The sequence below is a fragment of the Argopecten irradians genome, chromosome 16 (assembly GCF_041381155.1).
Source record: "Argopecten irradians isolate NY chromosome 16, Ai_NY, whole genome shotgun sequence".
NCBI lineage: Eukaryota > Metazoa > Mollusca > Bivalvia > Pectinida > Pectinidae > Argopecten > Argopecten irradians.
Window position 1 is genome coordinate 3,635,962 of NC_091149.1, and position 25,148 is coordinate 3,661,109.

Here is a 25,148-nt window from a genome sequence, read left to right on the forward strand (position 1 = left end):
GAGCTGTTAAGTTTTCAGATGGTCTGAGATAGAGTTAAGCCAACACAAATGTAAATTTTTGAACTAATTTGGAACTAACTAAAGGGTTTGTATAATTATGAAATGTCCTCAATTTAATTGCCTTTTCTTGTCTGCTTGAACCCTGTTTCAAGAAGCACTGAATATGTTTGTTTGTACACTAAATTTGTAGTGAGAATTATGTATAATTTATAAAGTAAAATTATCATTTCTTACTCCTTTAATTACATTTCTTTTCGTGAAAATTAGAGTATAGAGAGGAAAGAGAGAAAAAAAAGATAGGAAATTGAGAAAGGGGAGCTTAAAGGGTAAATCTGGGATGAGTAGGAAGGAAGAAAGAGGGATGGTACTATCAATAATAATATATACACCTTTAACTTAATGATATATGAATACTACATCTGCTTATTTATAAAAGATGGATCAGCAACACTGAGGAAGCAATGGAGAGAGGTTATAGAAGAGAGGAATACCTACTATAGTTTAGAAAGTTTTCCCCATGTTTCCCATTCTTTTTCAAATTTTTCCTTTTCCAATTCACCTTTACTATTTGCAATATATTTTTGCAAATCATAAAATTGTTTCAAAGCACAAATCAGCCCATTTATGTTAAGTGACTTGTGAAAGCACCGCATTTTATAGATATATTCTTTTATTATGAGGAGAATTTCATTTTCAGCTTTACAGTTATCAAGGTTTTCAGATATCAGACCAAAAATAAACGATTGCCTATTGAAAGTGAATGGGATAAAAAGGGCGTCTAATAAAATTTTAAGGCTTTCTAGTAAATTTTGTACTTCACCACATTCCCACAGTACATGTGGAATAGTTTCATTCTCAGAGTTGCACAGAGAACATAAAGGCGACATAACTGTATGTGATTTGAAGAGAAAGGTGTTAGTAGTTAGGATATGATGATTAATTCTGTATTGAAGCCACTGCAGCTTGGTATTTTTTGTAACAGTGAAAGGAGTTTTGTATATCATAGCCCATGCTGTGTCATCTAAATCAAAAAGTTCATTCCACTTCTTTTTACCAGTTGGCTCGGTATTACTCTTGATGAAAATATCATAAAAATCTTTAGCACCTTTTTGATTTCTCAAGAATAATTCAATGTTTATCGGTATGTATGGATAAGGTAGTTTAATATTAGGGATTTCATTGGATGATAGGAACTTTTTAACTGCTGACACAATGCTGTGATACTGAAGGAAATTAGATTTTACCTTATATATACGAATGATTTCCTGGAAATTGTAAAAACTTCCAGTATTATGGTCTGGTATTAAGTCGTTTATAATCAAGATTTTTTTATCAAAAAAAATTCTTTAGAAAGACTGTTTTGTGACCAATGAGTATATTTTCGTTGAACCACAGTGGAGATTTCAACACATTAATAATAAGACTATTCTTTTCAATTAAAGAATTCAAATGGAACCAGGCTTTAAAAACATCTACCCAGAAAGGGTTACTACAATTTTTAAGACATTTCTGCACATAATCATTGCCGCAATTAACAAGTAAATCAATATTCACATAATTTTTCAAAATAAGTTGCCATTTAGATGTGGTCTGAAGAAGCCTTCGAATCCATGACAACTTTAATGAGTCTATAAATGCTTTTAAATTGATCATTTTTAAGCCACCATTTAAATAGTCTTGGATGATAACTTCTCTTTTAACTTTATCTGTTTTACTGTTCCAAAGGAATTCAAAAAGAATATAATTTACTTTTGAAAGAAAATGTTCATCAGGATTCGGAAGTGCAATGAAGAGATAATTGAATTGTGAAATAAGAAGAGATTTGATAATATGAATTCTGCCAATACATTTTTATTGTTTCGCAGTTTAATAGCCAAAATTTCAGCGCAGAGGATAAAAATATATGGGGCGATAGGGTCGCCCTGACGGCAGCCTCGTTCTACATTGAAGAATGATGATAGGTTCCCACCCTGAATGATTGCAGCACTGGCATTTTTATGAAACACACTTATCCATTTTCGAATATCAAATCCAAATCCAAAGAATTTTAAAACATTTTCGATGAAATTCCAAGAAACTGAATCAAAGGCTTTTTGAAAATCTATCATTAATAGCATACCCGGTATATCATTTTCTTCTGTATACTTCATTAAATCATAAATTAAACGTGTATTTTCCCCGATATAACGACCTGCAAGAAAACCTGTTTGATCCCTATCAATAATTTTGTCTAAGACAGCTCTTATTCTCCGAGTAATAGTTCCTGAAGCAATTTTATATATAACAGTAAGAAGAGTGATTGGTCTCCAATTTTTTATGAAATGCTTTGGTTTATCTCCCTTAGGTATACAAGTTACAATCCCACGACGTTGAGAAACTGACAGTTCACCTTTTTCAAAGCCAAAATTAATACATCTTACCACAAAAATTCCTAATAATTTCCAAAAGCATTTAAAAAATTTAAAAAAAGCCATTAATACCAGGACTTTCATTATTTTTCATGCTATTTAAAGTTTTGCCTGTTCTTCTAATGTAATAGGACCTTCTAATTTATCAGCGTCTTGTATATCTATTTTACAAATATCATAATCTTTTAATAAATCATGCAAATTTACATTTTCAACTTCACTCTCATTGCTATAAAGGGTTTTTGCACAACATTTTTCCAATAAGATAATTTTTCTCTTAATTAACTTAATATGAGACTTAATGACATAGACAAAAAGAGAGGAAAAAAGCCCTGTGTTTTATTGACGATATTCATCTAGAAAATAAAAAGAATTGAGTAATAAATTGTTACATATATAAATCATACATTGAGCGATTCGTACTAAAAGGTTATAAAAACTAGGATATTGAATGCAATTTGCTGGAAATGTCAATTACATGTATATTTGTATAAAACAGGATATTGTACTATCCAAGTTTGGGTTGGACTGTATTTTCTATGTGTTGAATAACATTTTACCATTGTCCACTTCAGTCTCCATGGTCACTATTTTGTGTCGTGTGGACACGATAAAACGGCTCGAGTCTGGTCACCAGATCACTCCCAACCACTGCGGATATTTGCTGGACATCTCACAGATGTCGATGAAAGTATGACCTTGACCTACACTTACAGAAATAATAAACTTTGACCTCTGACCCTACAAAAACCCACTCAATGCTCTGTGCGATATTTATCTCCTTTCTTTGACAGTGTGCATCACCACAGGTTCGAGTGACCGAGTTGTCAGAATGTGGGACAACTTGACCGGCAACTGTGTCCGAATTCTCACAGGACATAAGGTAAATTGACCTGTCAGTGACCAGGACTTTTTATCTCTGATACTCTTCCAGGAGCCCTGTCTGTCTGTTTCTAGCTTGTCTGTCCTTCCTACTGCCTGTCTGTTTATCTCTGATACTGGAGCCCTGTCTGTCCGTTTGTAGCTTGTCTATCCTCCCTACTGTCTGTCTGTTCGTCTCTGATACTGGAGCCCTGTCTGTCTGTTTCTAGCTTGTCTGTCCTTCCTACTGCCTGTCTGTTTATCTCTGATACTGGAGCCCTGTCTGTCCGTATTGTTTCTAGCTTGTCTGTCCTTCCTACTGCCTGTCTGTTTATCTCTGATACTGGAGCCCTGTCTGTCCGTTTCTAGCTTGTCTGTCCTTCCTACTGTCTGTCTGTTTATCTCTGATACTGGAGCCCTGTCTGTCCGTTTCTAGCTTGTCTGTCCTTCCTACTGTCTGTCTGTTTATCTCTGATACTGGAGCCCTGTCTGTCTGTTTCTAGCTTGTCTGTCCTTCCTACTGCCTGTCTGTTTATCTCTGATACTGGAGCCCTGTCTGTCTGTTTCTAGCTTGTCTGTCCTTCCTACTGCCTGTCTGTTTATCTCTGATACTGGAGCCCTGTCTGTCCGTTTCTAGCTTGTCTGTCCTTCCTACTGTCGGTCTGTTCATCTCTGATACTGGAGCCCTGAGTTGTCTGTCCATTTCTAGCTTGTTTGTCTTCCTATGCTGTCTCTCTGATACTGGAGCCTGTCTGTCTGTTTCTATACTGCCTGTCTGATACTGGAGCCCTGTCTGTCCGTTTCTAGCTTGTCTGTCCTTCCTACTGTCGGTCTGTTCATCTCTGATACTGGAGCCCTGAGTTGTCTGTCCATTTCTAGCTTGTGTGTTCATCCTACTGTCGGTCTGTTCATCTCTGATACTGGAGCCCTGAGTTGTCTGTCCATTTCTAGCTTGTGTGTTCATCCTACTGTCGGTCTGTTCATCTCTGATACTGGAGCCCTGTCTGTCCATTTCTGGCTTGTGTGTCCATCCTACTGTCGGTCTGTTCATCTCTGATACTGGAGCCCTGTCTGTCCGTTTCTAGCTTGTGTGTTCATCCTACTGTCTGTCTGTTCATTAGGTTCACATTTCAAATCTTTTGATTATTAACAAAAATAGAATTTCTGATAATTCTTTCAAACAGAAAAATGCAATGAATTGATGCACATGTAGACTTTGTTGGCATTAAATTGTTTAAAAATTGTTGTAAAAACATAAGTTAAAATTAAATCAAGTTGTCTATTATTGAAATATGATGATACTTATTGTTATTTTTCTGGTTGACAGGGAGCTGTACAAGTGTTGTGTTTCTCACCTGATGGCAGATTCCTTGCATCTTCAGGTAGGCAAATGGAATGATTTTCTACACTGTGCTCTGTAAATGATGTGTAATCGTCTGATCCTGAATCCGTCTGGTTTTGGGTCTGTCTGTTTCTTGGTCCGTCTGTTCCTTGATCCATCTGGTCCTGGGTCCATCTGGTCATGGGTCCGTCTGTTCCTTGATCTGTCTGGTCCTGGGTCCATCTGGTCTTTGGTCGGTATATACCTTGGTACGTCCTTCGTCTATTCCTTGGTCCATCTGGTCTTTAGTCGGTGTATACCTTGGTGCGTCCGGTCTTTGCAGGTTCGTCTATTCCTTGGTCCATCTGGACTTTGGTCTGTCTGGTCCTTGGTCTGTCTGGTCCTTGGTTCATCTGTTTCTGGGTCCATCTGGTCATGGGTTCGTCTATTCCTGGGTCCATCTGGTCTTTGGTCGGTATATACCTTGGTGCGTCCGGTCTTTGCAGGTTCGTCTATTCCTTGGACCGTCTGGTCCTGGGTCCATCTGATTCTTAGTCCGTCGGTTCCTTAGTCCGTCTGGTCCTTGGGTTATCTCAGGTCCTGGGTCGTCTGGTCCTGGGCCCATCTGGTCGTGGTATGTATTGGTATGTCTGGTCTTTGGTCCATGTAGTCCTGGTATATGTGGTCCTGGTCCATGTAGTCCATGTTATGTAGTCCTGGTATATGTGGTCCTGGTTCCATCTTGTCCTGGTGCATTGATGTTTGTCTTGTTCTGTGTCTATCTGGTCCTGGTTCCATCTGGTCCTAGTGCATCTGATCCAATGTTTGTCTTGTTCAGTGTCTGTCTGGTCCAAGGTCTATCTGGTCCTAGGTCCATCTTGTCCTGATATGTCTGATCCTTGACTAGTCCTGTCCAATGACTGTCTGGTCCTGGGTCCATCTGGTCATGGGTCCATCTGTTTCTTAGTCCGTCTGGTCCTTGGTTTGTCTATTCCTTGGTCCGTCTGTTCCTTGATCCGTTCGGTCCTGGGTTCATCTGGTCCTTGGTCCATCTGATCCTTGGTCCATCTGGTCCTTGGTCCGTGTATTCTTTGGTCCGTCTATTCTTTGGTCTGTATGGTCCTGGGTCCATCTGGTCTTTTGTCTTTATATACTTTGGTGCATCCCGTCTTTGCAGGTTCGTCTATTCCTTGGTCCGTCTGGTCCTGGGTTCATCTGATCCTTGGTCCATCTGGTCCTTGGGTCGTGTTTCTGTCCTTGGTCCATCTGGTCCTTGGTCCGTGTATTCTTTGGTCCGTCTGTATTCTTTGGTCCGTCTGGTCCTTGGTCCATCTGGTTTCTGGGTCCGTCTGTACCTTGGTGCCCGTCTGTATTCCTTGGTCCGTCTGGTCCTGGGTCCGTCTGGTGCTGGGTCCATCTCTTCCTTGTTCTGTCTGGTCCTTGGTCCATCTGTTCCTTGGTCCGTCTGTTCCTTGGTCTGTCTGGTCCTTGGTCCGTCTGTTCCTTGGTCTGTCTGGTCCTTGGTCCGTCTGTTCCTTGGTCTGTCTGGTCCTTGGTCTGTCTGTTCCTTGGTCTGTCTGGTCCTTGGTCTGTCTGGTCCTTGGTCCCATCTGTGTCTGGTCCTTTATCTGGTCCTGGTCCGTCTGTTCCTTGGTCTGTCTGTTCCTTGGTCTGTCTGGTCCTTGGTCTGTCCTTGGTCTTGGTCTATCTGGCCTTGGTCCATCTGTTCCTTGGTCCGTCTGGTCCTGTTTATCTGGTCCTTGGTCCGTCTGTTCCTTGGTCTGTCTGGTCCTTGGTCCTCTGTTCCTTGGTCTGTCTGGTCCTTGGTCTGTCTGTCCTTGGTCCTTGGTCCTGGGTCCATTTGGTCATGGTCCTGTCGTTGTCTTGGTCTGTCTGTCCTTGGTCTGTCTGTCTTGGTCTGTCTGGTCCTCTGGTCTGGTATTTTATCTGGTCCTGGGTCCGTCTGTTCCTTGGTCTGTCTGTTCCTTGGTCTGTTGTCTTGGTCTGTCTGGTCTGGGGTCTATCTGGCCCTTGGTCCATCTGTTCCTTGGTCCGTCTGATCCTGGTTATATCTGGTTCTTGGTCCGTCTGGTCCTTGCTTTTTGAATACTTTGCTTCATAATTTGTAATTACTCAAAAGATAACCCAAGATCAGTCAGAATTTATATTCTGATTATAATTTTTATTAGGTATTACACAATTTCACAAAGGCAGTAAACATCTATATAAAAAGAATCCTGTCTCTATATCATGGACAATGTTGATGATAATTGATCAGCTGTCCCAAATTATTAATTTCTATGTATTTACATGTATATATAATTACTGCCTATGAGTACCATATTTAAATTTATAATTGAATTTCATTAGGAAATATAAGTTTAACAAAAGTAAGCTAAAAATTTGCAAAACAAAAACGGTGATGATGTGTAAAGGTTTGTTTACATTATAGTGATCCAATGGATTAAATCATTGTCTAAATAAATAAATAATGTAAAGATACACTGTAAGTATTAAACTGTCTTGTGTGCATTATTCCTGTAAAGCTTTGGTATCTATATAGACCATAGATTTCATAAAAAAGATAGTTTAACGCTTCATGTCCGAGAGATCCAAAATATAAACTAAAAAATATGGTGAGGAAATGCTGAATTCGGTTACATAGAAATGTACAATGTGGATTACTTAGTAAAATAGGATAAATTATGGTAAATAATGGGAAAAGGTAGTGAACTGGTACTCCCTGTGTCTTATATCTTGGAAACAATAATCACAAGTTACTAAAGCCTTATTTAGGCTCAATGTTTTGATTCACTGATATTACAGAATGAATAACACATATTCCAGGGTAATAAAATCATTAATACCTTTGTATGAACAATGTATTCAAGTTATAAATGGGGCGAAACTTATGGCATGTTATTTTTACTTCAGTGATCTGTAATAGAAAACCAGATTTCATAGATAAAGCTATGAAAATCATTAACATTAGTTACACCACTGAATTTATCCACTGTAAAATCTAGCTGTTATGTCTTATGTATGTTTAGATGGAAATATACATGTAGAAATCTCTTTACGGTAAAAGTTTTATCACAGCTATCACACCCTGCTGTACTGTAGTAGTTTATCACAGCTATCACACCCTGCTGTACTGTAGTAGTTTTATCACAGCTATCACACCCTGCTGTACTGTAGTAGTTTTATCACAGCTATCACACCCTGCTGTACTGTAATAGTTTTATCACAACTATCACACACTCTGCTCTACTGTAGTAGTTTTTATCACAGCTATCACACCCTGCTGTACTGTAGTAGTTTTATCACAGCTATCACACCCTGCTGTACTGTAGTAGTTTTATCACAACTATCACACTCTGCTCTACTGTAGTAGTTTTATCGCAGCTATCACACCCTGTTGTACTGTAGTAGTTTTATCACAGCTATCACACCCTGCTGTACTGTAGTAGTTTTATCACAGCTATCACACCCTGCTGTACTGTAGTAGTTTTATCACAGCTATCACACCCTGCTGTACTGTAGTAGTTTTATCACAGCTATCACACCCTGCTGTACTGTGCTGTATCACAGCTATCACACCCTGCTGTACTGTAGTAGTTTTATCACAGCTATCACATCCCTGCTGTACTGTAGTAGTTTTTATCACAGCTATCACACCCTGCTGTACTGTAGTAGTTTTATCACAGCTATCACACCCTGCTGTACTGTAGTAGTTTTTATCACAGCTATCACACCCTGCTGTACTGTAGTGTAGTTTTATCACAGCTATCACACCCTGCTGTACTGTAGTAATTTTATCACAGCTATCACACCCTGCTGTACTGTAGTAGTTTTATCACAGCTATCACACCCTGCTGTACTGTAGTAGTTTTATCACAGCTATCACACCCTGCTGTACTGTAGTAGTTTTATCACAGCTATCACACCCTGCTGTACTGTAGTAGTTTTATCACATCTTGTAGTACTGTAACATCTTTATTACGATCCCCAATTGTATGTCCACAGTAAATCATCTCTACCCACACCTACAGCCACTACCCAGTCGCTGTCTGTGTGTAGGATCCTGAGTCCTTTACCATCTTTATTCACTAGGACGACATTTTTATTGTTACCATCCCCTATGATGAGGCTCCCCTGACTATCATACACTATACCACAGGGGTCAAATGGTTCACCTCCTGTTTGTGGTGATTGTTTACATGTACTGGGGATGTCACCTCTGTATACAAACAGTTGTTGGAAGTCAGTATCCATGACAACAACATGTCTGTTTCCATCACCACCATCACGTTTATCACTGTGATCAATCACTGCGACATTGTTAGTGACAGGACACTCTGTGATCCTCCATGGTGTACACACTAATGGTTTCCCAGTCCCTGCTGCCATTGTAGTGAGTACCATCTGACCTTGTGTGGTATATTTGGAGACGTTTCCTGACATGCCCACAATGACATGGTTCTTTGCTGTAATATATATACATTTAGGACGTGTTTTAGTTGTGAATTGTTGAGTTAACTGTCCTGATACCAGCTCCAGGATGTTGTTTTGTGTATCACAGGCCCACAATCTGTGTGTTGTTGGTGATAGACTGATGTCATTGATGTAAGCCTTGTGTGTGACCTTCTGTATCACTGTGCCCTTCCTGTCCAGGAGAGTTAATGTTTTACTGTATGTTGCCTGGTCCAGGCCTGGTCATCAGTGGTAGGACATATAGAACTAATGTAACATGGAGACTCCCACTCCTCCACCACCTTGGTCTCTGTCAGTAGTGTTTTCCTGGTCACTGCTTTCTTACCTTTATCCTCTGACTGTTGTTGTGATGAGGGTTGTTGCTGACCGTCTGATAATGATACTGACCGTTTCTGGTCAGTGGATGTATGACCTAGGCCTGAGGTGGTGACTTTTCCTAAGGCTTGTACCAGGTGACCTTTAGGTGTATTGTTTGGGTTGAAGCTGACTGTATCTAAAGTAGGTTTGACAGGGATATGTATTCGGGAATCTATTGCACATTTGTAGTCATATATTTCTATGTGTGAGCCTTGCTGAAGTACTGTCTTACATTTCTGCATTTGGTGTTTAAGTTGTTTGTTCAACATTTCAAGTTCTTGTTTGTATTTCTGTATGAGTTTGATGTTGTCGTCTTTTAAGTTTTGATAAAGTGAGAGTGTCTCTTCTCTAAGGTTGTCAAGGTCTTGTTTTAATTTATCTGTTTGTATCTTCACTTGATGCGACAAATTTTCAAATATGCTGTCGTTGTCTTTGAGGAGTGTATCAGTAGATGTGATGTATTTTCCCAATCTGTACCAAATCATTTTGTTCTGTTCTGTCAATAAAGTTTCTGATGTCTTGTTTCTTCTGAGGAGTGACTTCACTAAGCTCACACATTGGATGAAGTTTGTGAATGGTGGAAATGCATTTAGGACAAATTGGTTCTTGACATTTTTCACAGTACAAATCTAGTTGTCTCCCCTTGTGATGGTTACAGGTTGTCTGTCCTTCCGTACGAACTGGTATGTTTGCTGTTGCCATTGTGATTAAGATTGAATGTCTGTTGAATTTCTGAAAATTGAATATATTGAAACAGTATAATGTTTTGATTGAATTTCTGAAAATTATATACATGAATCAGTGCAATGTTTTGCATATTCAATTAATAATTGAAAGATTTCCGTTTGATGTTGTTAATTGCTCTATGTCCTGTTCAGTTCTATGTATGAATAAAGATTTTAAATATTGACCTCAAACAATGTTTCAAAGTACAAGAAAATAACTACCTGATAATCACTGCATTCACTGATGACACACACAGGGTACCTGGGATTAAATCAAGTTTGTCTTCCCCAGAATCTAAATGATATTCATGCAATGTTGTTCAAATTTCTCTTCCTCTGAAATTCACAGCCAATCTGAAATTTACTTCTCCTCCTAATTATATGTGTCACACAGAATAAACAATCCTTGTGTCCACGTCTACCAGATAAAATGTCTGTCTCTAATGAGGCCAGATGATATCGGATGTTACTCCCTTATCTGGTCCTACAGTTGTAAAACAAACATAGATTGTGTAGTAGGTCAATTTTGATCATGTTTGCAAGCCGTGATATTTATATTACTATAAAGTCCATCATTTTATAAACTTTTCATTCAACGACTTCTTCTCGATAACCGAAAGGTCAAGGGTACATATATTTGGCCTTCATCCATCTTGGCTGTTAATACTTAAAGTGTTTTACCACTATTTCTCAGAAAGAGCTTTTAATTCATATGTCAGTTTTTCCTTGGTTACTTGTTGTGCATATTATATTTTGTGAGAAATAGGGGGAAAACATGGCCGATTGGCAGTCATTTTTGACAATTGAAGTTTGCTACCTTTGTTTCCCCGGCAAATACTGAAGGGAACTTTCTCATTGATATTACATCTCTTTGACTGATAAAGATTTATCAGTACATGATGGACATCAAGATCCCTCTGTGATCTCATGTAATTATTTATTATTTTGATGATCCTCAGGTACCGCCAGCCCCTGTCAGATCTACAATGGAGGCTGTGTCCACAGCTGTCACCCAGCTCCCGACGGTAAGGCGGAGTGTCAGTGTAGTGACATCGGTCTGATGTTAGCAGAGGCCACACAACCACACCTGTGGCACCGAGAACTTTGTGTGTGGGAACGGCCGCTGTCTCAGTCATCACTGGTTGTGTGACTCAGATGAGGATTGTAAAAATGGGTCAGACGAAAACCTGAACATGTGTGTGGTACATATGTAATTGAAGTTATCTTGACCGATTATTTTTCTGGGCCAGGGTTGTGTCAATACATGGTCATGCACTGTTTCAATGACTTGTGGAAGTATTTTGTAATTGTTTTGTGTTTGGTAAAAATCAAGATTGTATTTTTTTTTTATTCTAATACTTGAAAAAATGCAATGGAAGATTGTAAGTCAAAACAAACAAGAACTTGTATACCGTTTAAAAGTAGGGGAAGATGATAAATCACCTGTAGTGGTGAAGGTTGTGAAATAACACTGTAATCTCTGGACCAAAGTACAGACTGATCATCGGACCGGTGTCATACATAAAATGTACTTCTGTATAAATAGTATCCGGATACTTTTTATACCCCTATAAACATATACCCCCCTTGCATAAAATGTAACCCCTCGCCCTACAAATGAAAATGTCACCTATGATGGAATATTCAATATATTTTGTCTCAAAATGGTTAAATGTAGTTAGAGCAAACTGAGGGTGGTAGTTTATTAGTTGTCTGTGTGACCCAAACAGAGAAATCCCCACCCCCCGAGGCTTTTTTTAGGTCATCTGACCCAAAGGGTTCAGTGATGACCTATTGTCATCATGCACCGTCCGTCGTCGTGCGCCGTCCGCCGTCCGTCGTCCGCCGTCCGCCGTCCGTAAACTTTTCATTCAAACGACTTCTTCTCAATAACCGGAAGGCCCAGGGTACTCATATTTGGCCTGTAGGTTGCTGGGATGAAGGGCTACCAAGTTTGTTCAAATGAATGACCTTGACCTTCATTCAAGGTCACAGGGGTCAAATAGGCTAAAATCTTTAAACGACTTCTTCTCAAAAACCAGAAGGCCCAGGGTACTGATATTTGGCCTGTAGGATGCTGGGATGAAGGGCTACCAAGTTTGTTCAAATAAATGACCTTGACCTTCATTTAAGGTCACAGGGTCAAATAGGCTAAAATCCTTTAAACAACTTCTTCTCAAGAACCAGAAGGCCTAGGGTACTGATTTTGGGCCTGTAGGATGCTGGGATGAAGGGCTACCAAGTTTGTTCAAATAAATGACCTTGACCTTCATTCAATGTCACAGGGGTCAAATAGGCTAAAATCCTTTAAACAACTTCTTGTGAATAACTAAGAGGCCTAGAGACCTGATATTAGGCCTGTGGCATGCTGGAATGAAGGGCTACCAAGTTTGTTCAAATGAATGACCTTGACCTTCATTCAAGGTCAAAGGGGTCAAATAGGCTAAAATCTTTAAACGACTTCTTCTCGAGAACCAGAAGGCCCAGGGTACTGATATTGGGCCTGTGACATGCTGGGATGAAGGGCTACCAAGTTTGTTCAAATGGATGACCTTGACCTTCATTCAAGTTCAAGGTCAAAGGGGTCAAAAAGGCTAAAATCTTTAAACGACTTCTTCTCAAGAACCAGAAGGCCCAGGGTACTGATATTGGGCCTGTAGGATGCATGGATGAAGGGCTACCAAGTTTGTTCAAATAAATGACCTTGACGTTCATTCAGGGTCAAAGGGGTCAAATAGGCTAAAATCTTTAAACGACTTCTTCTCAAGAACCAGAAGGCCCAGGGTACTGATATTGGGCCTGTGACATGCTGGGATGAAGGGCTACCAAGTTTGTTCAAATGAATGACCTTGACCTTCATTCAAGGTCAAAGGGGTCAAATAGGCTAAAATCCTTTAAACAACTTCTTGTGAATAACTAAGAGGCCTAGAGACCTGATATTGGGCCTGTAGAATGCTGGGATGAAGGGCTACCAAGTTTGTTCAAATGAAAAACCTTGACCTTCTTTCAAGGTCATAGGGGTCAAATAGGCTAAAATCTTTAAACGATTTCTTCTCAAGAACCAAAAGGCCTAGGGTACTGATATTGGGTCTGTAGGATGCTGGGATGAAGGGCTACCAAGTTTGTTCAAATAAATGACCTTGACCTTCATTCAAGGTCACAGGGGTCAAATAGGCTAAAATCCTTTAAACAACTTCTTGTGAATAACTAAGAGGCCTAGAGACCTGATATTAGGCCTGTGGCATGCTGGGATGAAGGGCTACCAAGTTTGTTCAAATGAATGACCTTGACCTTCATTCAAGGTCAAAGGGGTCAAATAGGCTAAAATCTTTAAACAACTTCTTCTCGAGAACCAGAAGGCCCAGGGTACTGATATTGGGCCTGTGACATGCTGGGATGAAGGGCTACCAAGTTTGTTCAAATGAATGACCTTGACCTTCATTCAAGGTCAAAGGGGTCAAAAAGGCTAAAATCTTTAAACGACTTCTTCTCAAGAACCAGAAGGCCCAGGGTACTGATATTGGGCCTGTAGGATGCATGGATGAAGGGCTACCGAGTTTGTTCAAATAAATGACCTTGACGTTCATTCAGGGTCAAAGGGGTCAAAAAGGCTAAAATCTTTAAACGACTTCTTCTCAAGAACCACAAGGCCCAGGGTACTGATATTGGGCCTGTGACATGCTGGGATGAAGGGCTACCAAGTTTGTTCAAATGAATGACCTTGACCTTCATTCAAGGTCAAAGGGGTCAAATAGGCTAAAATCCTTTAAACAACTTCTTGTGAATAACTAAGAGGCCTAGAGACCTGATATTAGGCCTGTGGTATGCTGGGATGAAGGGCTACCAAGTTTGTTCAAATGAATGACCTTGACCTTCATTCAAGGTCAAAGGGGTCAAATAGGCTAAAATCTTTAAACGACTTCTTCTCGAGAACCAGAAGGCCCAGGGTACTGATATTTGGCCTGTGACATGCTGGGATGAAGGGCTACCAAGTTTGTTCAAATGAATGACCTTGACCTTCATTCAAGGTCAAAGGGGTCAAAAAGGCTAAAATCTTTAAACGACTTCTTCTCAAGAACCAGAAGGCCCAGGGTACTGATATTGGGCCTGTAGGATGCATGGATGAAGGGCTACCGAGTTTGTTCAAATAAATGACCTTGACGTTCATTCAGGGTCAAAGGGGTCAAAAAGGCTAAAATCTTTAAACGACTTCTTCTCAAGAACCAGAAGGCCCAGGGTACTGATATTGGGCCTGTGACATGCTGGGATGAAGGGCTACCAAGTTTGTTCAAATGAATGACCTTGACCTTCATTCAAGGTCAAAGGGGTCAAATAGGCTAAAATCCTTTAAACAAGTTCTTGTGAATAACTAAGAGGCCTAGAGACCTGATATTAGGCCTGTCGCATGCTGGGATGAAGGGCTACCAATTTTGTTCAAATGAATGACCTTGATCTTCATTCAAGGTCATAGGGGTCAAATAGGCTAAGATCTTTAAACGACTATGTTGTATTGTACTATTAGTCAGATGACCGTTAAGGCCCATGGGCCTCTTGTTTATTACTTTTATCAATTTCAACAAGTTTGGATTAGAGAAAATTATTTGACACATACACTGGCCATTAGATCACGTAATATATCACTGTCCTACCCCAGAGGCAAGGGGGTTTACAACTCTTTTCTAATAATAAAAATGACAGCTTTGTAAAGATCTTTTGATGCATTCATACTCTTACTGCTAAACATATTTGATTGACCATTTTTTTTATTAAGATGGTTTTTCTGAAATAAACAATTACACTGTAAAAACTGACATATGGACCACTTCTTAACAGGACAAATAAAACTTTTGTTCCCAAATGCTGTCTAATTTAAACACAATTTTACCAGAGTATCAAGTTTTACTGGCTATTGTGTGGTTTCTTAGGTGGTCTTATAGACAGGTCTAACTGACCACTTGACCTCTCTATACAATTGGTCTTTACATACAGGTTTAACTGACCTCTCCACACAGTTGGTCTTTATAGACATGTTTAATTGACCTCTTGACCTCTCTACACAGTTGGTCTTTATAGACAGGTTTAATTGACCTCTTGACCTCTCTACACAGTTGGTCTTTATAGACAGGTTTAATTGACCTTTTGACCTCTCTACACAGTTGGTCTTTATAGACAAGTTTTATTTATCTCTTGACCTCTCTTCAAAGCTGGTCTTTATAAACAGGTAGGACTGACCCCTTGACCTCTCTACACAGTTGGCCTTTTTAGACAGGTTGAACTAATCCTTTGACCTCTCTTCACAGTTGGTCTTTATAGACGTGTTTAATTGACCTCTTGACCTCTCCACACAGTTGGTCTTTATAGACAGGTTTAATTGACCTCTTGACCTCTCTACACAGTTGGTCTTTATAGACAGGTTTAATTAGGTCATCTGACCCAAAGGGTCAGGATGACCTATTGTCATCATGCACCGTCCGTCGTCTTGCGCCGTCCGCCGTGCGCCGTGCGTTGTCCGCCGTGCGCCGTGCGTAAACCTTTCATTCAAACGACTTCTTCTCAATAACCGGAAGGCCCAGGGTACTCATATTTGGCCTGTGACATACTGGGATGAAGGGCTACCAAGTTTGTTCAAATGAATGACCTTGACCTTCATTCAAGGTCACAGGGGTCAAAAACGCTGAAATCCTTTTAAACAACTTCTTGTGAATAACTAAGAGGCCTAGAGACCTGATATTAGGCCTATGACATGCTGGGATGAAAGGCTACCAAATTTGTTCAAATAAATGACCTTAACCTTCATTCAAGGTCACAGGGGTCAAATAGGCTATAACCTTTTAAACAACATCTTGTGAATAATGAAGAGGTTTAGAGACCTGATATTAGGCCTGTGGCATGCTAGGATGAAGGGCTACCAAGTTTGTGCCAAAGAATGACCTTGATCTTCATTCAAGGTCACAGGGGTCAAATAGGCTAAAATCTTTAAATGACTTCTTCTCAGGAACCAGAAGGCCCAGGGTACTGATATTGGGCAGGCAGCATGCTGGGATGAAGGGCTACCAAGTTTGTTCAAATGAATGACCTTGATCTTCATTCAAGGTCATGGGGGTCAAAAAGGCTAAAATCTTTAAACAACTTCTTTTCAAGACCCAGAAGGCACATGGTACTGATATTGGGCCTGTAGCATGCTGGGATGATGAGGGCTACCAAGTTTGTTCAAATGAATGACCTTGACCTTCATTCAAGGTCACGGGGGTCAAATAGGCTAAAATATTTAAATGACTTCTTCTCAAGAACCAGAAGGCCAAGGGTACTGATATTGGGCATGTAGCATGCTTGGATGAAGGGCTATCATGTTTATTCAAATGAATGACCTTGATCTTCATTTAAGGTCACGTGCGGCAAATAGACTAAAATCTTTAAATGACTTCTTCTCAAGAACCAGAAGGCCCAGAGTACTGATTTTGAGCATGTAGAATGCTGGGATGAAGGGCTACCGAATTTGTTCAAATGAATTACCTTGACCTTCAATCAAGGTCACAGAGGTCAAATAGGCTAAAATCTTTAAACGACTATGTTGTATTGCACTAATAGTCAGATGACCGTTAAGGCCCATGGGCCTCTTGTTTATCTCTTGACCTCTCTTCACAGCTTGTCTTTATAAACAGGTAGGACTGACCCCTTGACCTCTCTACAGAGTTGGTCTTTATAGACAGGTTTAATTGACCCTTTGACCTCTTTACACACTTGGTCTTTAAAACAGGTATAATTGATCTCTTGACCTCTCTACACAGTTGGTCTTTATTGACAGGTTTAATTGACCTCTTCACCCCTCTACACAGTTGGTCTTTATAGACAGGTTTAATTCACCTCTTTACCTCTCTACACAGTCAATGGTCTTTAAAGACAGGTTTAATATAAACTTTATTTATTTGACATTGATTGCGAAACAAGTTATACAACTTATACAAATCACTTTCGATGGCCCGGATGTAATCGTGCGAGGGGTCTTAGAGTGGGAGGAAACCGGATTGCCTGGAGAAAACCCACGTGGACGGGCAGGTGACCTGTGACCTTTTCATGCCCATACCGGGGATCAAACCCCGACCAGCTAGGAGAGGACGGCAAGTCGTGTGTGCCACTTAACCACACCTGTGGCACCGAGCACTTTGTGTGTGTGAATGGCCGCTATCTCAGTCATTGCTGGGTGTGTGACTCGGACAAGGATTGTAAAGATGGGTCAGACGAAAATCTGAACATGTGTGGTACGTAATTGAAGTTATCATGACCGATTATTTTTCTGGGCCAGGGTTGTGTCAATACAGGGTCATGCACTGTTTCAATGACTTGTGGAAGTATTTTGTAATTGTTTGGTGTTTGGTAAAAATTAAGATTATAGAATTTGTTATTTTAATATTTGAAAAAATGCAATAATAGATTGTAATTCAAAACAAACAAGAACTTGTATACCGTTTAAAATTAGGGGAAGATGATAAATCACCTGTAGTGGTGAAGATTGTGAAATAACACTGTAATCTCTGGACCAAAGTACAGACTGATCATCGGACCGGTGTCATACATAACATGTACTTTAAATTTATTAACACATACACTGGCCATTAGATCACGTAATATATCACTGTCCTACCCCAGAGGCAGGGGGGGGTTACTTTTTATTCAATCTTCAAGTGAATTAGTCTGAAATTGATAAAGAATATGCAAGTGACCGAAATTGATTGAAAATATGTAAGTGACCTTAAAAGCTCCCATAATACACAAAACTTAATCGTACATGAAGATGAGTCAATGTTTTACAGTATTTATCAGTTTACAAATCTGTATAATAAAAATGACAGCTGTTGTAAAGATTTTTTTAATAAGATGGCTACTCTGAAATAAGAAATTACACTGTAAAAACTGTCATATTGACCACTTTTTAACAAGACAAATAAAACTTTTGTTCCCAAATGCCTAATTTCAACACATTTTTACCAGAGGATCAAGTTCTACTGGCTATTGTGTGGTCTTATAGACAGGTTTAACTGACTTCTTGACCTCTCTACACACTTGGTCTTTATAGATAGGTTAGCTTGACCTCACTACACAGTTTATCTTTATAGACAGGTTTAACTGACCTCTTGACCTCTCTGCACAGTTGGTCTTTATAGACAGGTTGGACTGACCTCTTGACCTCTCTGCACAGTTGGTCTTTATAGACAGGTTGGACTGACCTCTCTACACAGTTGGTCTTTATAGACAGGTTGGACTGACCTCTCTACACAGTTGGTCTTTATAGACAGGTTGAACTGACATATCTACACATTTGATCTCTATAGGCAGGTTTAATTGACCTCTTGACCTCTCTACACAGTTGGGCATTATATACAGGTTTGACTGACTTATCTATTCAGTTGGTCTTTATAGACAGGTTTGACTGACATCTCTACACAGTTGGTCTTTACAGACAGGTTTAACTGACCTTTTGACCTTTCTGCACAGTTGGGCTTTATAGACAAGTGGGACTGACCTCTCTACACAGTTTGTCTTTATAGACAGGTTTAATTGACCTCTTGACCTCTCTACACAGTTGATATTTATAGACAGGTTTAATTGACCTCTTGACCTCTTGCCACAGTTGATCTTTATAGACAGGTTAAATTGACCTCTTGGCCTCTCTACACAGTTGATCTTTATAGACATGTTTAATTGACCTCTTGACTTCTTCAACATGTGATCTTTATAGACAAGTTTAATTGACCTCTTGACCTCACTATACAGTTGATCTTTATAGACAGGTTTAATTGACCTCTTGACCTCTCTACACAGTTGGTCTTTATAGACAGGTTTAATTGACCTCTTGACCTCTCCACACAGTTGATCTTTATAGACAGGTTTAATTGACTCCTTGACCTCTCTACACAGTTGGTCTTTATAGACAGGTTTAACTGACCTCTTGACCTCTCAACACTTTTGATCTTTATAGACAAGTTTAACTGACCTCTTGACCACTCTATACAGTTGATCTTTATAGGCAGGTTTAATTGACCTCTTAACCTCTCCATACAGTTTGTCTTTATAGACAGGTGTAATTGACCTCTTGACCACTCCACACGGTTTATCTTTATAAACAGGTTTAATTGACCTCTTGACCTCTCCACAAAGTTGGTCTTTATAGGCAGGTGTAATTGACATCTTGACCTTTCTACACAGTTGATCTTTATAGACAGGTGTAATTTAAAATTTAAATTCATTTTACATTGATTGCGAAACAAATTATACAACTTATACAAATCACTTTCGATGGCCTGTATTTAAGCGTGCGATGAGTCTTGGAGTTGGAGGAAACTGGATAGGGAAAATCATGTGGACGGGCAGGTGACCCCTGACCTTTTCACGACTGTACCGAGGATTGAAGTCCGGCCGGCTAGGTGAAAGGCTAGTTACTTAACCGCTACACCACCCAACTACCTCAGACATGTTTGTCTGACCTCTTGACCTCTCTACACAGTTAGTCTTTATAGACAGGTTGGATTGACCCTTGACCTGTCTACACATTTGGTATCTATAGACAGGTTGGACTTACCTCTTGACCTGTCTACACATTTGGTATCTATAGACAGGTTGGACTTACCTCTTGACCTGTCTACACAGTTAGTCAATAGAGACAGGTTGGATTGACCGCTTACACAGTTGGTCTTTATAGAGAAGTTTGCCTGACCTCTTGACCTCTGAACATGGTTGGTCTTGATAGACAGGTTGGACTGACAACTCTACACAGCTGGTCTTTATAGACAAGTTGGACTGACCTCTTGACCTCTGTATACAGTTGATCTTTACAGACAGGTTGGACTGACCTCTGTACATGGTTGGTCTTTATAGACAGGTTTGCCTGACCCATTGACCTCTCTACACAGGTACCCCTAAACCGGCCAAGTGCTCCACAGATCAGTACCGATGTGTCAATCGTCAATGTATTGATGCTACAAAAGTGTGTAATGCCATCATGGACTGTGAGGATGCGTCTGACGAGCGAGACTGTCGTAAGTTTAAACGGCATACATCTGTTTAATTTGTTTTTTGTTAAGTTGTTGGCAAAATGTTCATGAAGTAGGTACAGTTGCATATAACAAGTATTTCTAACAAGATGCTGAGATATATAATATATAATGAATTATCTCCCTTTGCTGAGATATGTCAATTAAAGATGAATGGTAAATGTGAACTATTGTGAAAACATTTTAATGTATTTGTGAAACTGTTTGTGGTATTCTGAAATTCATTTGTTGTAGATAAACTGTCAGGAAATGTGAACTGTTCAGTAAACATGTTATTGTACCTGGTATTAATTTGTTGTAGATAAACTATCAGGAAATGTGAACTGTTCAGTAAACATTTTAATGTACCTGGTATTAATTTGTTGTAGATAAACTATCACGAAATGTGAACTGTTCAGTAAACAATGGCAGGTGTTCCCAGACCTGTACAGATCTCAGTGACAGTGGATACTACTGTTCCTGTCAGGAAGGGTACAAGATTGCTGTCAACGATCGCAAGTCCTGTGAAGGGGAGTTCATGGTCAATGATACTAAATCCTGTGATGGTGAGTTATACAGTCAATGATACTAAATCCTGTGATGGTGAGTTATACAGTCAATAATACTAAATCCTGTGATGGTGAGTTATACAGTCAATGATACCAAATCCTGTGAAGGTGAGTTCATGGTCAATGATACTTAATCCTGTGATGGTGAGTTATACAGTCAACGATACCAAATCCTGTGAAGGTGAGTTATACAGTCAACAATACCAAATCCTGTGAAAGTGAGTTCATGGTCAACGATACTAAATCATGTGGTGGTGAGTTATACAGTCAACGATACCAAATCCTGTGAAGGTGAGTTATACAGTCAACGATACCAAATCCTGTGAAGGTGAGTTATACAGTCAATGATACCAAATCCTGTGAAGGTGAGTTCATGGTCAATGATACTAAATCCTGTGAAGGTGAGTTCATGGTCAATGATACTAAATCCTGTGATGGTGAGTTATACAGTCAACGATACCAAATCCTGTGAAGGTGAGTTATACAGTCAATGATACCAAATCCTGTGAAGGTGAGTACATGGTCAACGATACCAAATCCTGTGAAGGTGAGTTATACAGTCAACGATACCAAATCCTGTGAAGGTGAGTTATACAGTCAACGATACCAAATCCTGTGAAGGTGAGTTATACAGTCAATGATACCAAATCCTGTGAAGGTGAGTTATACAGTCAATGATACCAAATCCTGTGAAGGTGAGTTATACAGTCAACGATACCAAATCCTGTGAAGGTGAGTTATACAGTCAATGATACCAAATCCTGTGAAGGTGAGTTATACAGTCAATGATACCAAATCCTGTGAAGGTGAGTTATACAGTCAACGATACCAAATCATGTGTAGGTGAGTTATACAGTCAATGATACCAAATCCTGTGAAGGTGAGTTATACAGTCAATGATACCAAATCCTGTGAAGGTGAGTTATACAGTCAACGATACCAAATCCTGTGAAGGTGAGTTATACAGTCAATGATACCAAATCCTGTGAAGGTGAGTTATACAGTCAATGATACCAAATCCTGTGAAGGTGAGTTATACAGTCAATGATACTAAATCCTGTGAAGGTGAGTTATACAGTCAATGATACTAAATCCTGTGAAGGTGAGTTATACAGTCAATGATACCAAATCCTGTGAAGGTGAGTTATACAGTCAATGATACCAAATCCTGTGAAGGTGAGTTATACAGTCAATGATAGGTGAGTTATACAGTCAACGATACCAAATCCTGTGAAGGTGAGTTATACAGTCAATGATACCAAATCCTGTGAAGGTGAGTTATACAGTCAATGATACCAAATCCTGTGAAGGTGAGTTATACAGTCAATGATACCAAATCCTGTGAAGGTGAGTTATACAGTCAACGATACCAAATCCTGTGAAGGTGAGTTATACAGTCAATGATACCAAATCCTGTGAAGGTGAGTTATACAGTCAATGATACCAAATCCTGTGAAGGTGAGTTATACAGTCAATGATCACAAATCCTGTGAAGGTGAGTTATACAGTCAACGATACCAAATCCTGTGAAGGTGAGTTCATGGTCAACGATACTAAATCCTGTGTAGGTGAGTTATACAGTCAATGATACCAAATCCTGTGAAGGTGAGTTCATGGTCAACGATACCAAATCCTGTGTAGGTGAGTTATATGGTCAACGATACCAAATCCTGTGAAGTTGAGATTGAAAATCCTGTGTAGGTGATCAAGTTTTAGTTGATGACTAGAATTTCGGTGTTTTTAAAATAAACTTCATATAATATACTTATAGATAAAAAGCAATAATTTCTATTGGTCAAATTACAAAACATTGGTTAGAAATAATGATGCAAAATTTGTAAAGGTGAGTTACAACTGAAAATTCTGAGATTTGGTAATCAAAGTATACCCCTTATTCTAACATATATTTTTTAACTTGTGTCTATGGTTCAAGATCATCATTTGCTTTATATACATGAATAAAAAAATCTATTCAGTAACATTGGTTAGAAATATTGAAGCAGAGTTTGATACATGTATGAAGCGTTGTTATTTCACAGACGTTGATGAGTGCAATAAATATATAATAAATATGTAACAATCTAATACTTATTATGAAGTGATTTTGTTGATCCCCACAGGTTTTACTTTGGCTGTTAATACGATATTAATTAATCAAACAAAAAACAAACAAACAACTTTGTTTTACTGTATAATGAATCTTTGTTATGAACAAACTGTGGTTATCAATTTTGTTGTAACTGTGTGTTACTGTACAGTATAAACTGTTGTTATTTCACAGACGTTGACGAGTGTGCTCGGTGGGGAACATACTGTACACAGCAGTGTGTAAGAATGTGAAGGGATCATACAAATGTCTGTGTACTGACGGATTCCACGACGTCAAGGGCAAAGGAACGCACTGTAAACCCAAAGGTTAGTACACGATAAAAATGATCAAATCTAAATCCAAAAATTAACAATTTGGTGGGATAGTCCATCGAGCGCCCATTCATCGTTTTATAAAAATTGCTTCTTGTCATAGAGTTCTGCATAGTTTGTAACCACATTTGGCCTATTAAATTGAAAAAATGCCCTTATAAATAAGGAATTTTATAAACAAAACTGGGCCCTGCAGGTCTCACTCCCTGATTAGGTTATATATACATTCAAAAGTTTTTGCTGAAACGTTTTGATTGTTTAATTAATTCTGAATTTGGATTCTCAGTCAAGATTTCATTACAATGTGGCAGATTGTGCACAAACTCTGATACTATTATCATTTCAGGTGGACAACTGTTGATCTTCTTCACCAGTGGCCATGAGGTACGACAGGTCATCCCCGACAAAAAGGCGTACTCCGGAACGTTAAGTTGGGGGCGCCACATGGGGGCACTAGACGTTGATGTGGATCGTCGCCTTCTTTACTTTTCTGATCTATCATTGATGAAGATTGAAAGAGCTGGAATTCCTGACGATATAAAGAATGGTGGCCCGCCGCGTCCCCAGGATTTAAACGCAGATGTGACCCAGGTGGAGGGGATCGCCATTGATTGGGTAACAAAGTAGGTCAAGAGTCAAATTAAAATTAAGAAAAAACTTATTAATAGATGCAGAATGACAGACAAGAATTAGCTATTGATGAGTTTTTGAAATGTTTTCTGTTGATCAACATTTTATCATGGAATAAAAATATGCAAAACATTAAATATTTTCAATGCGTTATAATGAATACAGTTGTCTAATAACAGTTTAATGCTTTCTATTTATTAAAGTGTTTTGGCTTTGCTCGATTCATAAATATCTGAAACTCAAAGAACTTATACTAAACTCCAAGTTTTAGTTCCATCAAGGTTTGTAATGTGTGTGTTATGTAAAGGACAGATAGTGAACTCTTTCTAATCTTATATAATTTTTGACTGTCTGAAATTATTAGTGTTTTGATATGTTCCTTCCAGAAATATTTATTGGACAGATTCGAGTCGGCGGACGATCTCTGTTGCCCTAGACGACGGTCGATACCAGAAGACCTTGATAAGGGATGACTTGGTTCATCCTCTGGCTATAATTGTCAACCCTAAACTGGGGTAAGTTAGGATTGATCCTTCAGGAGTTACCTCCCCTTCATACATTATTTGTACATTTCCTCCCTTAACCTTCATTGTCAACCCTAAACTGGGGTAAGTTAGGATTGATCCTTCAGGAGTTACCTCCCCTTCATACATTATTTGTACATTTCCTCCCTTAACCTTCATTGTCAACCCTAAACTGGGGTAAGTTAGGATTGATCCTTCAGGAGTTACCTCCCCTTCATACATTATTTGTACATTTCCTCCCTTAACCTTCATTGTCAACCCTAAACTGGGGTAAGTTAGGATTGATCCTTCAGGAGTTACCTCCCCTTCATACATTATTTGTACATTTCCTCCCTTAACCTTCATTGTCAACCCTAAACTGGGGTAAGTTAGGATTGATCCTTCATGAGTTACCTCCCTGTTATACATTATTTGTACATTTTTAGCTCGCCTATTCAAAGAATAGGGGGAGCTAATGTTGTCATCCCGGCGTCTGCGTCGGCATCAGCGTTGGCGTCCCATTTCACGTTAACGTTTATGAGCAAGTTTCTGTTTCGTCAATTGTTTAAGCTCAAGTCATCATAAATGTTTATGATTTTATTTTCCTAATGTGTATGGTTGCTGAACGTGATAATACAACCAATTTAAATTTGGGGCCCTTTAGGGGTTTTTTGAGTCTGTTAATTTGTCATATTTCCATGTTATAGTTTTTGAGCAAGTTTCTATTTTGTCTATTGTTAAGCTTAAGCCATCATAAATGTTTATGATTTTATTTTCCTAATGTGTATGGATGATGAACGTGATAATACAACCAATTTGGGGCCCTTTAGG

The 25,148-nt window shown here is 39.2% G+C and overlaps 2 protein-coding genes and 2 pseudogenes across 7 annotated transcripts in view; 2 read left to right on the forward strand and 2 right to left on the reverse strand.

The window, feature by feature from the left end:
- Positions 1–494: 494 nt before the first annotated feature.
- On the reverse strand, positions 495–1,653 carry LOC138310575 (uncharacterized; annotated as a pseudogene).
- A 1,559-nt stretch (positions 1,654–3,212) lies between these two features.
- Positions 3,213–25,148, forward strand: part of LOC138310411 (low-density lipoprotein receptor-related protein 8-like) — a 102,399-nt gene continuing 80,463 nt past the window's right edge. Inside the window, exons 1-5 of one of the 4 annotated variants that reach the window (XM_069251624.1) lie at positions 3,213–3,291; positions 4,597–4,651; positions 11,126–11,191; positions 20,075–20,200; positions 20,614–20,760. In XM_069251624.1, coding sequence (XP_069107725.1) covers positions 3,241–3,291; positions 4,597–4,651; positions 11,126–11,191; positions 20,075–20,200; positions 20,614–20,760 — 445 coding nt within the window. In that variant the 5' untranslated portion in view covers positions 3,213–3,240. Of the gene's footprint in view, positions 3,292–4,596; positions 4,652–11,125; positions 11,192–16,354; positions 17,426–20,074; positions 20,201–20,516; positions 20,761–25,148 lie in introns of those variants that run through there. The other 3 variants (XR_011206419.1, XR_011206421.1, XR_011206420.1) reach the window with 3 other exon arrangements.
- On the reverse strand, positions 8,351–10,497 carry LOC138310405 (tripartite motif-containing protein 2-like; annotated as a pseudogene).
- The window catches only part of LOC138310410 (low-density lipoprotein receptor-related protein 2-like), a 69,349-nt gene continuing 65,368 nt past the window's right edge, over positions 21,168–25,148 (forward strand). For all 3 annotated transcript variants that reach the window (XM_069251623.1, XM_069251621.1, XM_069251622.1), the window contains exons 1-4: positions 21,168–21,200; positions 23,045–23,178; positions 23,531–23,807; positions 24,201–24,329. In XM_069251623.1, the coding sequence (XP_069107724.1) occupies positions 23,629–23,807; positions 24,201–24,329 (308 nt within the window). In that variant the 5' untranslated portion in view covers positions 21,168–21,200; positions 23,045–23,178; positions 23,531–23,628. The remainder of the gene's footprint in view (positions 21,201–23,044; positions 23,179–23,530; positions 23,808–24,200; positions 24,330–25,148) is intronic.